This window comes from Peromyscus eremicus, chromosome 1 (assembly GCF_949786415.1).
Source record: "Peromyscus eremicus chromosome 1, PerEre_H2_v1, whole genome shotgun sequence".
Taxonomy (NCBI): domain Eukaryota; kingdom Metazoa; phylum Chordata; class Mammalia; order Rodentia; family Cricetidae; genus Peromyscus; species Peromyscus eremicus.
The window spans coordinates 52,058,412-52,073,687 of record NC_081416.1 but is presented as its reverse complement, the minus strand read 5'-3'; the positions used below and the strand labels follow the sequence as shown (position 1 = coordinate 52,073,687).

Genomic DNA, 15,276 nt, shown 5'->3' with positions numbered 1-15,276 from the left:
GAGTTCAAGGGCAGCCTGATCTACAGAGTGAGTTCCAGGACAGCCAGGGCTGTGTAGAGAAACCCTGTCTTGAAAAACAAAACAAAAAGTGAAACATGCATGATGACAAAGATTTTAAATTAACTTGTAGACACAGATTGGACCTGATTCCAAAAAGACAAGTGGATATTTATAATTGAGAGGTAGTGTTGAGATTTGTACATGGAAATTTACTAAGAAGAAACTCCAAAGAGAAGGGGTCTCTGACTAACCAATTGTGACAGGATTCATTCACCATGACAAGATTTTGCCAAACCAGTATAGGAATTTTTTTTCCATCTATTTTGAGTTTTTAAGACATGATCTTGTTAGGGAAGCCCATCTAGTCAGAAATTCAGTATATAGTCTCATAGCAATCCTCCTGCCTCACCTCACCCTGAGTGCTGAGATTACAGGCATAAGCTAAGTTTAGCAAATTAAGAAGCTTGGATGATAAAGAAAATATTCTACTTTACTTAGTTCTGTCTTTGGATTTTTTAGATTATTTGGTAGTAAGCCTTTTGTTGTACCTTGATGAATGTATTATTTAAATTATAGGGAGGAACAAAGAAGAGTAGTATATTGGCAGAGTTTGGGATGTTATTAATAAAGTAGACCGATGCCACCCCTAGAAACATAGTTGTATTATGATTACATGATAGCGAATGAGTGACACATGCTTATTATCTCCACTTATAATGGTAGAGGCCTGCTACATGGTCTTAGAAACTAATTGGCACCCATGACATAGACACAATCCACAGAGTAAACAGAATGACAAAGCAGCCATTGGCTGATGAACCCCAGAGAGGCAGGACTGCACTAGATCTGCACCCTGAACCCAGGAGCAACACAGCTTCCCCAGGGTCCTATCAGGTGATTCCAAGACTAAGCAATAACTGTCTTTGCTTGTAGTTTCCTTCCTCTGTGAGGGCCTGAGCTCAAAAATAGAGTGACAGATGACAAGGAGGCTTGCGTTCTGTCATGCTTTATTATGATACTCTTTCAAGAAGACATTGTAATGTCTTTCAGAAAAATGAACACACTTTAGAAATGCATCTATTAAAAATTAAAACATGGACAGCCAGGGCTACACAAACCTTGTCCAAAATACAAAAACAAAACAAAAAAAACCACTTTGGGGCTGACTATGTAGCTCAATGATAGGGTGCTTGCCTAGCATGTATAAGACAGGTTCAAATCCTGTACCACACATACATACACACCATAAAAAGCTCACTAGCACATGGGTTCTTTTTTGGCATGAGGACAGAGAGTTTTTAAATACTTTTAACTACTTAAGTGCTTGACTCTAGATTTAAAAAAAAAAAAAAAAAAAAACAGGGTTTCAAGTATTCTAAGCATTTACTTCAGAAGTTTTAAAACAGAATAGATTAAAGACAAATAAGTTATACTATGTTAATGATCTGAGTATAAGCAATATCAAAGACTAGATTGCCAGGAGAGAGAGAAAAAAAAAAAAAAAAAAAAAGGAAAGAGCTGGGCAGTGGTGGTGCACACCTTTAATCCCAGCACTCAGAAGACAGATTTCCCTGAGTTTGAGTTCAGTCTATTCTACAGAGACAGTTCCAGGACAGCCAAGGCTAGGCAGAGAAACCCTGTCTTGAAGAAAACCAAAACCAACCAACCAAACAACCAAGCAAAACGGAGATTAATTTAAATAACAGTTTGATTTTGTTGTTGTTTAGTTCATTATTTCTGCAGCACTGGGGAATCAAACCCAGGGCCTTGTACATGGTAGGTAAGCAGTCTACCACTGAGCTACATCCTCAGCCCCAAAACAATTCATTTCAAATCCTTAAATATACTTGGGCTCAATTTATATTCATCTAGTTTCATACACACTCATACACACACACACACACAATATTTCCCACGAGGGGAAAACAAAGGCATCTGAGGAAACAGCAAAAGATTCCTTTCTGCCTGTCCTTCCTACTGGACCCTTCACTGGCCCTCTCCTCTGTGTCTCAACACCTCCAATAACATCTCATTAAATCTACGCCACAAATACAGTTGATGCCACCCACAGAGGACGATTGCTTTCTGGTCTGTTTCTAAAGGCAAATAATATGGATTGCAGGCCATACAAACATACTGGGGGATAGACAATAAAGGATGCAGATAGTCTAAGTCGCAAAGGGCTTGTGCAGAACAGGAACAATAGAAATCCACCTGGGTCAGAGGTAAAGGGTGAATTTCTCTTGCTGAGGCTCAGGTTTCTCTTGATGGGTCTTTAGTGATCCACGTGATTTCAAGTTGAGAAGCATCTTTTTACTTCATTAACCAAACATGCCCAGATACAGCTGCTTCTCTTTCCTATGGTAGCTGCTGAGTTCTGACTGTGTCAACTGCAGGTACCGCCGGACATTGGCATCTTCAAAGACAATGAAAAAGGCAATTACAGATAGACCATAATGATCCAATGGACCAGAGAGCACTGTTAACACTCCCAGTTACTTTAATTCTCCAAAATCTGAATGTATAACAATTACTCCATGCAATAATAAGTTCTATTACTTAATATGTCACTGTGAACTCCTTTTTTTTTTTTTTTTTCTGGGTTTTCAAGACAGGGTTTCTCTGTGTAGCCCTGGCTGTCATGAAACTCATTCTGTAGGCCAGGCTGACCTGAAACTCATAAAAATCTGCCAGCCTCTGCCTCCTGAATGCTGGGACTAAAGGCTTGTGCCAACTGCACCTGGCTATTTTTTAATTTTTAAAGATGTAGTCTGCTGTGTTGCCCAGGTTGGTCTTGAACTTACAGGGTAAGTGACCCTCTTGCCTCAGCCTCTCATAATAGTTGGGACTATAGATGTGTGCCATTGTGCCTGCCCACTTAAGTAGCATTTCATCTGTATACCTGAAGTCAAGAAACAAAAACAAAGCCGGGCGGTGGTGGTGCACGCCTTTAATCCCAGCACTCAGGAGGCAGAGGCGGACAGATCTCTGTGAGCTCGAGGCCAGCCTGGACTACAAAGTGAGTTCCAGGAAAGGCACAAAGCTACACAGAGAAACCCTGTTTTTTTGTTTTTTGTTTTTTGTGGTTTTTTTTTTTTGAGAAACCCTGTCTTGAAAAACCAAAACCAAAAAAAAAAAAAAAGAGAAGCAGGTAGATCTGTGTTTGAGGTGATCCTGGTCTACATAGTGAGTTCCAGGACAGCCAGGACCATGTAGTAAGACCCTGTCAAAAATGAAAAAAAGAAAAATAAAAAAAGCCAGGCAGTGGTAGTGTAGTCCTTTAATCCCGGCACTCAGGAGGCAGAGGCAATGAGTTTGAGGCCAGATTGGTCTACAGAGCAAGTTCTAGGACAGCCAGGTTTACATAGATAAACCCTGTCTTGGAAAACAAACAAAAAACAATAAATAAACAAAGAAAGAAAAGAAAAAAAATAAAAAGGAGACACAATATTCAATGTTAAACCAACCAACACAGAAACGAACCTGCTACCTGCTTCAGTTTCCTTTCTGTCCTGAAAACCAAGTGCCAAATCCGAAATTCCCCAGTCAGTGGCTTCTTTTTCTAGGTCACACCTGCAGTTAGCTGAGCTAAAAGATAAGGTAATAGCTAAATCGAGGGCCAGCTCCTGTCGGGAGAGCAGCTGAATGATGATGATCACGTTCATTCACTGGGATCCACTAACACACTTTTTAAAAGGTAGGGAGTTTAAAACAAAGTTCCTAAACTGGGTACTGTGGCACATATCTGTAACATCAGTACTTGGGAAATAGAGGGGAGGGAATCAGAATTTCAAGGCCAGCCTGTGCTACAAATTGAGCTTGAAATGAGCTACATGAGACCCTGTCTCCAAAAATTGGGAAAAAAAAAAAAAAGAAAAAAGAAAAAGAAGTTCCTAAAATTTCCATTATGGTGACACACACCTATAACTTCAGTACTCAGAAGGCCAAGGCAGGTGAATCATAAGTTCAATGCCAGCTGGGGAGTAGACTCCAGGCTGGCCAGGGCTATATAGTGAAATTCTGTCCCACAAAACCCCCAAATAAATAAATTAAGTTAACAAGGACATGGGTATGTTGCAGAATATTTGTTTATCTATGCAAAGATGTGTTGCATTTGTTTAACTATGTAAAGATGTGCTGTATTTGTTTAATGTGGTAAAGGCGTGCTATATTTGTTTATGTTGTGGAATATTTGTTAAACTATGCAAAGATGTGTTGCATTTGTTTAATTATGTAAAGATGTGTTGCTGTTTTACCTTGCCTGCCTAAGGCACCTTACTGGTCTAATAAAAAGCTGAATGGCCAATAGCAAGGGAGAAGGTATAGGTGAAACTTCGGGCAGGGAGAGTAGGAGGAGGAATTTAGTCTCTGAAGAAAGAAAAGAGATGCCAGGGGCCAGCCAGCCAGAAATGGAGGAAGCAGGAAAGTAGGACATAGTGAAAGAAAGCCCCAAGGCAAAACGGCAATTAATAGAAACAGGTTAAATTAAGTTAAAAGAGCTAGTGGAACAAGCCTAAACTAAGGCAGAGCATTCATAATTAATAATAAGTCTCTATGTCTTTATTTCAGAGCTGGTTGGCAGACCAAAGAAAATTCCAACTACATGGGTATAGCACCTAGTAGGTACAATATCTTGAGTATGGTTCCCAGCAGTAAAACACAAAAGTAGGGAAAGTGGTTTTTTTTTTTTTTTTTTGGTTTTTCAAGACAGGGTTTCTCTGTGTAGTTTTTATTGGTGCCTGTCCTGGATCTGGCTCTGTAGACCAGGCTGGCCTCGAATTGACAGAGATCCACCTGGCTCTGTCTCCCGAGTGCCTAGCAAGGGTGGTTTTTTATATACATAGAATAAACAAGCTGGGATGTCACAGGGGTAGAGCATCTGCAGGGCAGACACAGGCCCCGAGTGTGCTGTACAGCACAGCAATATAAACAGAAACAGGCTTATATATACATGAACTACTGACTTATAGAGCTGGTACAGGGAATATGAATACATATATGCCTGTTTAAACGTAAATGGTCCTAAGGATACAGACAGAACTGATAGTTGCTTTCCTGTGGATGAGGTGGTAAGCTCCTATGATCCTAGCATTCCTCAGGGAGGCTGGCACTAGGGATGCAGTTGCAGGCCACACTGGGATACAAAGGAGAACCCTGTCTCAAAAAATCAAAACTACAGACTAGCAAAGTTTCCCAGTAGGTAAAGGCACTTGCTGCCCAGCCAGGCTGACAAACAGAGGGTGTCTATTCCCAGAATCCACACAGTGGCAGGAAGCAGCTTCTACAAGCTGTCCTCCACCCCCACCACACACAAAATAAGTAAAAAACAAAAACCCTTAAAAATGCCACAGAAGTAGAACACTTGTTCGTGTGCACATTTTTTGTACACATTCTTTTTGTTTGTTTTGTTGTTGTTGTTGTTGTTGTTGTTGTTGTTGTTGAGACAAGGTTTTTCTAACAGTACTGGCTGTGTTGTCCTGGAACTCACCTTGTAGACCAGGCTGGCCTCGAACTCACAGAGATCCACCTGCCTCTGTCTCCCTAGTGCTGGGATTAAAGATGTGAGCCACCACCACGCAGCTCACTTTCTTCAATATATGAATGTTCTCTCTTTTTTTAAATAATATTTTATTAAATCTTTGAGAGTTTCACAATGCATTTAATCATATTCACCTACCCTTCTACTCACCCTGCACCCTCCACTCTCCAACTCCCTCCCCACCCAAGTTTAACCCCATCTAGTCTAGTTTGGGTTGCTCTTGGGAATGGGGCCTGCTCTGGAGTGTGGATGACCTACAAGGGGGTCACATCATTCAAGAAAACTAACTCTCTCTCCCCAACAGCTATCAAATGCCAACAGCTCCTCAGGTAGCAAGTTCTTTTCTTTTCTTTTTGTTTGTTTTCCAAGACAAGGTTTCTCTGTGTAGCCCTGGCTGTCCTAGAACTCTTTCTGTAGACCAGGCTGGCCTTGAACTTTGAGAGATCCTCCTGCCTCTGCCTCCCAAGTGCTTGGATCAAAGGCATGTGCCTCAGCTAGGAATTTCATGACCACCTTCCCTGCTTCCTCTTGAAATTTTTATCTGGCTTGCAGTATCTATTTTTAAAAAAGTTAAAAACTGGGGCTAAAGAGACATCTCAGCTGTTAAGAATACTTGTTGCTCTTGCAGAGGACCTGCGTTCAGTTCTGGCACCCACATGGGGTCTTGCTACAGGCTGTAATTCTAGTTTCCGAAGATCAAATGACTGCCTTTTTTAGGCCCACAGGCACCAGGCAGATGTGTGGTGCACAGATACACTATCAGAATACAGTCCAAGAACAGAATCGTGTGAAGGGAATTCTCAGTGCTTGTGAGAAAACTCCAAGAAAACAAGACAAGAGTCTTGTGACCTCAGTTTCTTCAAACACATGGAATTGTGTTTCGAATGTGCTTTTGTGCCCTTCCCAGGTATGAGTTTCCTTCAGATTATTCATCACAGCTGGCTGCTGTTATTTCTTTATATGCCTCTTTATATGGAAAAACATGTTTCTGCTGGTCCTTGTGATTGAACACTTTGCTCATGTGATTCTTCTTAACCCTCAGAGTATAAATTGTCTGATACTCTGAATAAAGTTAGTTATTGCATGAGATTTTAGTCCACCTCCTTTTTAGGTCCCATTTTACCAGGTTCACATCACCAACAAAGAGGTAAACCATATACATCTAGTAAAACACTGATATACTTAAAAACAAAAAGGTCTTTAAAAAAGTAAACTGAAAATGTTAAGTAAACTATAACTTCCTTTCTATGGGTACTACATCAATGGGACAGGTAGTTTTGTTTGTTTTTCAAGACAGGGTTTCTTTGTGTAGCCCTAGTTGTCCTGAAACTTGCTCTGTAGATCAGCCTGGCCTTGAACTCAGAGATCCGCCTGCCTCTGCCACCTGAGTGCTGAGATTAACAGTGTGTGCTACCACCACCCAGCATAAAACAGTTTTGTTTTGAGACAGAGTCTCATGGAGCCCAGATCATCTTCAGACTCGCTATGTAACTAAAGATAACCTTGAACTCTGATCCTCTTGCTTCTACTCCCCAAGTGCTGGGATTATAGGAATGTGCACCACTATGGATGCTTTTATGCAATGCTGGGGATTGAACCCAGAGCTTTGTGCATGCCTTACCAACTAAGCTATATACATCCCACCTCTTCTTTTCCTTTAAGAAGTATTTTTCTGTTGATTTGTAATAGCTGTACATATTAACAGGTATAGTGCATATAATTCAATACATGATGTATAGAGTGTGTAATGTCAGACCACAGCAATTAGCGCTCTCATCTCCTTAAACACTGATCATTTCTTTTTTTTTTTCTTTTTAAGATTTATTTATTTATTATGTATACGAAAGAGGGTGCCAGATCTCATTACAGATGGTTGTGAGCCACCATGTGGGTGCTGGGAATTGAACTCAGGACCTCCGGAAGAGCACTCGGTGCTCTTAATCTCTGAGCCATCTCTCCAGCCCCCTGATCATTTCTTTATACTAATTAACAACAGAACCACCTTGATGTCCCTCTCACTCACCTTTAGGTTGCCTGTTGACAGCAGCCAGCAGGTAGTGCCGAGCCTGGTCATAGTCCTGCAGATGGAAGAAGGCTACTCCAGCCCGATATAAGGCCTTGGCGTTTTCAGGTTGTCGTTCTAGGACTTTCTGACTGTATTCCCTCACTCGTTCGTAGTTCACTGGCTCCATCTGGAGGAGACAGGCTAAAGGATCAAGTTAAAGGGAGAGAGAAGGAGGGCTTATAGGAGATTCCACTAGCCAGCTCCAGGCATTCCCCAACATTTAGTTATTCAACTAATGCCGAAGTGTCTCCCATATCCATAGCCTCATCTGGGAACTGGAGCTATGAAAGTTTTGACTGACAAGCTGGCTCAGTAGGTAAAGGCTCTTGCCACCAAGTTTGATGACTTGTGTTTGATTCCTGGGAAGGAGAGAACTGACTTCCACAAGTTTTCTTCTGACATTCCCAACATGTGTACAACGTCATGCTTGAGCACACGTGCACACACAATACATAAAGTTTATTTCATTTTATGTGTGTATATATATTTGTATCATATGCATGCAGGAGCCCAAGGTGGTCATTAGAGGCGTCAGATGCCCTGGAACTGGAGTTACAGATGACTGTGAGCTGCTGTATAGGTGCTGAACCAAATCCAAATCCTCTGCAAGAGCAGTAAGCACTTTTAAGTGGTAAGCTATCTCTCCAGGTTCCATACTTTAAATTTTTTATTCTAAACTCTCTCAAGCATGGCATGGTGGTACACATCTGTAATCCTAACACTTGGGAGGTAGAGGCAGGAGGATTAGGAATCCAAGGTCACCCTCAGTGTGGTGGTTTGACTACAAAGGGCTTTCATAGGCCTATATATTTGAATGCTTAGTCATCAGGGAGTAGCACTATTTGAGAAGGATTAGGAGGGTGTATCCTTGTTGGAGGAAATGTGTCACTGGGGGTGGACTTTGAGGTTTCAAAAGCCCATGCCAGGCCCAGTTCTCACTTTCCGTGCAGCCTGCCAATCAGGATGTAGCTCTCAGCTACTGCTCCAATGCCATGTAGGCCACCATGCTCGCTGCCATCAGGATAATGGACTAAGCCTCTGAAACTGTAAGCAAGCCTCCAATCAAATGCTTCCCATTTTAAGAATTACCTTGGGCACGATGTCTTTTCACAGCAATAGAACAGTGACTAACACTTGGCTACACAAGGAATTCAAGGCCAGTCTAGGCTACTATACGAGACACTCTCTCACAGTCTCCCCTACTCTCTTCCTCCCCTCTCTTTGGTATTGGGGATCAAATGAAACTCTTCACTGTGTGTCTTCTACCCAGTGCTGTGTCCTCACTTCTTGGTCTCATCACAGTTCTTTTTTTTTTTTTTTTTTTTTTTTTTTTTTTTTAAAGATTTATTTATTTATTGTGTATACAGCATGTATGACCGCAGGCCAGAAGAGGGCACCAGATCTCATTACAGATGGTTGTGAACCACCATGTGGTTGCTGGGAATTGAACTCAGGACCTCTGCAAGAGCAGCCAGTGCTCTTAACCTCTGAGCCATCTCTCCAGCCCCCTCATCACAGTTCTTACACTGCAGCACTGTTAATGCCTGCCACTATGTGAGGGAAGAACAAGCTATGTTGAATATGTTCCATCTTTTCACACACATACAGAATCAGTGCTAGTCTCCATTTAATGGATAAAAAGAATCCAGGCTCAGATAAGCAACTTGCCCAAGATCTCAGAGCTTCTAAGTGAAATGAGCATGTAATCTGAACCAAGTCTTGTCAATTTTTGTTTTTTTTATCTCTCCATGTTCTGAGATGGGGGTGGGGATCTCATCTGAATTCACGATATACTGGAGGATGATGATCTTCTTGTTTCCACATACCCAACCAATAGAATTACAGGCACGCATCAACACACCCAGGTTTGGTTTGGTTGAGTCAGACGGTGGCTGAATAAGACTGGCTCCCACAGGCTCACGGATTTAAATGCTTAGGGAGGGGCACTATTTGAAAGGAGTGGGTGTGGCCTTGTTGGAGGAAGTGTGTCACTGGGGGTGGGGTGTGAGGTTTCAAAAGCCCAAACCAGGCCCAGTGGCTCTCTCTCTGCTGCCTTTGAATCCAGAAATAGAACTCTCAACTACTTCCCAGCACCATGTCTGCCTGCATTTCACCATGCTCCCCAGCATGATGACAATGAACTTAAACCTCTGAAACTTTAAGCAAGCCCCAATTAAATGTTTTCCTTTATGAGAGTGGGTGTGGTCATGGTGTCTCTTCACAGTAATAGAACACTGACTAAGACAGTCAGGTTCTTACTGTGTAGCTCAGGCAGTCCTGAAACTCAGTCTGTAACCCAGGATGGCCTCAAACTTCTGTTGTTCCTCCTGCCTCAAGCTTCCAAGTAGTGGGATCACAGTGCTGTGCCACCATACCAACCTCATTCCAACAACATGATATTAATTCACTATTCTCTTGGCTGATTAATGGAACCCAGAATAAATCTTGGTTAGGAAGCAATGTTCAAGACACTGTTCTGCCTTAAAGAAGGGTTGTAGCTCAGCAGACTGATGGATTGCCTGGCATATTTGAGTCTCTTGAGTTCACCAAAAACAAAAGTAAAGTAGGTGGAGTGATGCTCAGTGGTTAAGAAGAGCACATATTGCTCTTGCAGAGGATCCACGTTTGGTTTCAAGCACCCACACTGGATGGCTAACAACCACCTGTAACTACAGCTCCAGGGAATTCGATGCTTTTTTCTGGACATCAAAGACATCTACCTTGACATGTACACATACCCATAAAAACACATACACAGAGACACACAATTAAAAATAAAATCAATAAATAGCTGGGTGTGGTGGTGCACACCTTTAACCCCAGCACTCAAGAGGCAAAGGCAGGCAGATCTCTGAGTCTGAGGCCAGCCTGGTCTACAGAGTGAGTTCCAGGACAGCCAGGGCTACACAGAGAAATCCTGTCTTAAAACCCTGCCCCCCAAAATAAATAAATGATTTTTTAAGTAAAAAAAGGTAAAGATATATCCTATTTCACAGCTATTGGAATTATATTAAAGTTAAATCATGCTCAGATAGCTGAGATTCAGGTATAATGAAGCCAATAACAAGCTTGGACTAGACTTGCATCCCTGCTATAACACCCCTACACCAAGCAGGCTTTACATGAGGTATTCACCACAGATCAATTAATCCAGCATTTTCACTTCAGTACTTCAACTGATAACTATTTACCTAGCACTAACTATGACCAAACATTAAACTAAGGAGTAACAAGAAAAGGAAGGCATCTTGATGACAGTTTTAAAATTATCTATATCTATATCTATATATATTCTTACGTGTACGAGTGTTTTGTCTCTGTTTATGTATGTGAACCATGTATGTGCCTGGTGCCTGAGGAGGTGAGAAGGGGTTTTGTATCCTTTGGGACTGGAGTTACAGATGGCTATAAATCACCATGTGGGTACTGGGAATTAAACTCTAATTCTCTGCTAGAGTAGCCAGTGTTCCTAACTCTTAGGCCATCTCTCTAGCCTTGTTTATTCTAAATAATAACACACACCCCCCCAGTTTGATGGGAGATGTGCTGAAACAGATTTCAAGAGAAATACCTTTCAGTAATGTTGGCCATTACGGGGTGGGGGTTTGGTTGAGGTAGGAGCCCTAGCAACAACCCACAAAACAGAGGATTTTTTATAGATTTTAGAAGGCAGAGATCTTTGAGCTTAGAGAGGGATCCGAGTTTAACAGCTTAGTAAATAATACAAGGTAAGATATAAAGCACCAAATCCTACAGTCCCACTCTACCTTTGGGCCCCAGCTACGAGGTAGGGCTTTAGCAGCTTAAGGAAAGTACTCTAGGATATAAGGCTTGACGGATCTCCACGGGACAGCAACTGAGATCAAGCAGTGATTAAATAATGCCTGGGTGTCCCTAAGTGGAAGGTTTACACAAACAAATGAAACTTTAAAGATACTTTGAAGAAAACCAAACATTCTGGAGAGTGAACGGAGTTAAACTGTTGCTTGGTTACTGAGGGCTTCTCTAAGAAAGTAAATTTCATTGATTAATTTTTGTTTTTTTGAGACAGGGTTTCTCTGTGTAGCTCTGGCTGTCCTGGAAATCACTCTGTAGACCAAGTTGGCCTTAAACTCACAGATCAGCCTGCCTCTGCCTCCCGGGTGCTGGGATTAAAGGTGTGTGCTACTACACCTAGCTCTCAGAAAGTAAAATTTAAAAGCTGGGGGTCTACCTAAGCAACAGAGTGCTTGCAGCCTGCTTGCCAGTAGAACAGAACATTCTAACTCCTGAGAAGAGAGCTTCAAAGTCTTTAAAGGTGGAAATGTGCTGTGAGATTTGCGGATACGGAGGAGTCAGAACATGTGAGGCCCTTCAGGCAAAGGTCAGAGTGGATTTTTCTCTTAAATGTGCCAAGAAGACACTGAGAGTTTTAGGCAGGACTTTGACTTCTTTATCTGTAAAAATGAGGATTATTATGAAGTAGCTATCAAAATTTTGGTAAAGATGAGAAAAGTTGTAAATTACTGCCAAATATATCATGGGTATTCAATAAATGAACACTGTTAAATCAGTAAAAACTTTTTTTTTTTTTTTTGAAATAAGGTCTTACAATAAGGCCCCATGCTGGCCTCAGATTTGTGATTCTCCTTCCTGAGGAATGGCAGAGAGCACAGACGTGTGACCACACAGTCTTTCACAGAGTCTTTATGAGGCACCTGTGAAGCATTCCCAGAGCTTCTAGAGAGTGCTAATAAACAGTGCCTCCTTTGGTCACCTGGGAAGTCAAGACATTTAAGTGCCCATCTCTGAAACTCCTGTTTCTTTGAGTTTGGTCAATTCCTTAGTACATTTTCTACTTTTTAATAGGGCACAGTATCTTGCAATAAGAATTTAAGTTCTGGGAATTAAGACTAGGTATAATTTTAAAGCCACTCGTTGCTAGATTAGTTCTAGTTTCCTTAGACTCATTTGGAAGAATTGTTGTGACACTTAACATACGTCATGTCATCAGTGAAACATATACGAATCCTATGTAGCCCTTCTTTCTTAAATGGAACATCCCAGGACTGTACCAATTTTCCAGTGTAGTCTCACTTGTTTAAGACAGGGTCTTACCATACATCCCAGGCTAGCCTGGACCTCAGACTTGAAGCCACTCTGCTACTTGGACCTTCCCAGTGCTGGGATTGACTATCGGTGTAAAGAACCAGGCCATCTCACTTATTCTCCTCTGCAGTACTTACTGTCTGATATACCATGTTATTTCCTTTGTTTCATGAATATAGGGATTGTTATCATGTTATCACGTAGTGTTACACTGCTAATCCTCAGCACTTAACTGTTGATCAGAGTTAAGTTAAAACAGCTACTGTTAGGGGATGGGCTATGCACGCATTTAGTCCCAGCACTCCGGAGGCAGAGGCAGGCAGGTTCAAGGCCAGCTAAGCTAGCTAGGGCGACACAGACCTTGTTGCAAAAACACTACCATAATTACTATTATTTGAGTCCAAAAGTATTGCTGGACACACTGGAAAAAATACTTTTAACTTTCACCATAACTAATGAGTATTGTAATTTCAAAAATTTTTAGTGCTGATATTGTAGGTTAGTGGCACAGCTTTTGGTTAGCATGTGCCAGGCCCGGAGTTCCACAGCTCCACTCCAACACCATATGTATATGTGCATGCAATATGTGTGTGTGTGTGTATATATGTATATACATATTTAAGTTTGTACATTAAAAACTTAAAGAGTGCTCTATAATGTGTGTGTGTGTGTGTGTGTGTGTGTGTGTGTGTGTGTATTTGCTTGTTTGCTGCTTATTTGAGACAGGGTCTCTCTGAGAAGCTTTGGCTGTTCTGGTACTTGCTATGTACACCAGGCTGGCCTCAAACTCACTCCCGAGTGCTGGGATTAAAGGCGTGCGCCACCGGCTCACAAAAATATTTTTAAAACACGCTGCCAGATGTGGTGGCTGACACCTGTAACCTCAGCACTTGGGAGCCATGGGCAGAAAGACTGCCAGGAGTTTGGAACCAGCTTGGTCTACACAGTGAGTTTCAAGCCAGGATGGGCTACGTACTGAGCCTCAAGAAAAAGAAAAACAATTTTAAGAAGCAACCAGTAGGAGACATAAAAGCTCCTGACAATATATACAGCCTCAGTTTGCACTGTTAGAATGTCTTTACCATACTGTCAATTAAGTTTAATTAGTTCTGAGCTTGATTTGTCTATCATTGAAAAGATTAAAAGGTCTCCTATCAGTTGGGTCAATCCTAGCAGAACTGTTCTATCTTCATAAAAAGCCATCTGGAAATGGGAGACAGTTATCCAATGTCCCTGATTTCTACAAAAAGTTACACAGTCAAGCACAAGCGATCCACACTACCTAGAGCCAGTAACTTGTTTCCCAAATGTTAAATTCCCTTCAGACAAAGGCGCTTTTCCTCTACAGAAGGCAAAATGTTCTAAAGTTAGCAACACTCCTCCAGATAAGTCCAATGGCAGTCCCACCCTAGATCCACTAGATCAAAGTTTCTGGAGTCAGGGCCTAGGAAGTTGTATTTTCACAAATTCTCCAGGTGAGGTTTGAAAAATCCTGCCCGCTTAAGAGTTCTCTACATATTGGAAACAGGTTTCAATTCATTGCCGAATAACCAGATGAGAGCGAAGAAGATACTGTTCACAGGGTTCGGTGGTCCTGTCTTCTTAGTATGTTTCATTTTGGTTTTTGAGGGATTCTCTGTGTAGCCCTGGTTGTCCTCGAACTCAGCGATCCACCTGCCTCTGCCTCTGAGTGCCGAGATTAAAGGCATGCGCCACCTCTGCCTTGCTCGAGGGTCAAGTCTACCTGCTCTACCCACCCTCCAGCCCCGCTCTTACCAGCTAGGTTGTTGTAGCAGTCTGTCTGAGTGGTGTGCAGTATGTTTTCTTGCTCCGGCGTGAGAGCTGGGCCCTCAGGGCCTAGATTGGGTATCGGGGAAGGCAGACTTGGATCCAGACCCCGCAGCTGAAGAAGAGCTCGGTGATACCTACTCACAGCATCTCGGTACTTCCCTTCCCGGTAGCGCTGGTTCCCTTCCTCCTTGAATAGCTGAGCCTCCTGCAGACGCTTCTCCATGACTGTTAGAATTGTTAAATGAAAGATCAACTGAGGCTGTGGAGTTGGGATCAAAATTGTTGGTTTGGGAAATCTAGTTTGTAAGCAAAAAATTACTCTCCTTCAAGAGGCTTTGAGCTCTGATGTTTTTACTACAGCCTTATCGATCCTCCTGTTTTCAGTTTCCCAAAGTTCCGCCAAAAAAAAAAAAAAAAAGGAATAATGTGGAGGTAGTGAAGTCACAGACCAAATGACTTCCAAAAGAAGAGATCCTGGCGTCCAGTATAGACTCTAGGAAGATTCAAAGGCCCAACTAAACAAACATCCGACGTGTGTGACTGCCCGCAAAATTCGTTTCCTTCTTTCTCTGAGGCGCACACACCCCCTGACCTGGAAGAAGATGGAGTAGGCGGGAACAACTGAAACAAGTCAGAAAGGCTTCCTTCCCAAGCTTTTTATTTGTCCTTATTCAACAAGCATTTGTCGATGTCTCTGCTGTTAACCGGGGGACCGAAGTGAATGAAGCCCGAGCCTCCAGTCCGCAGGGGAGGCAGAAGAGGCTGTATGCACTGGCAAGCCCAACAACTGCAC

At 42.2% G+C, this 15,276-nt stretch overlaps 1 protein-coding gene across 1 annotated transcript; it reads right to left on the bottom strand.

Annotated features, from left to right (window-relative positions):
* Positions 1–1,490: 1,490 nt before the first annotated feature.
* Positions 1,491–14,893, bottom strand: Ttc9c (tetratricopeptide repeat domain 9C). Its single transcript, XM_059261373.1, has 3 exons — positions 14,469–14,893; positions 7,563–7,745; positions 1,491–2,416 (listed from the first exon to the last, which is right to left on the bottom strand). The coding sequence occupies exons 1-3, from the start codon at positions 14,704–14,706 to the stop codon at positions 2,322–2,324; spliced, it is 516 nt and encodes a 171-aa protein (XP_059117356.1). The 5' UTR covers positions 14,707–14,893; the 3' UTR covers positions 1,491–2,321.
* Between the last annotated feature and the right edge of the window lie 383 nt (positions 14,894–15,276).

Coding starts and splice junctions, on each gene's coding strand:
- Ttc9c (XM_059261373.1), bottom strand. CDS start 14,706: ATGGAGAAGCGTCTGCAGGAGGCTCAGCTATTCAAGGAGGAAGGGAAC. Junction 7,746..14,468: donor CTGCTACAACAACCTAGCTG/GTAAGAGCGGGG, acceptor TTGATCCTTTAG/CCTGTCTCCTCCAGATGGAG. Junction 2,417..7,562: donor TGTCAACAGGCAACCTAAAG/GTGAGTGAGAGG, acceptor TTGTCTTTGAAG/ATGCCAATGTCCGGCGGTAC.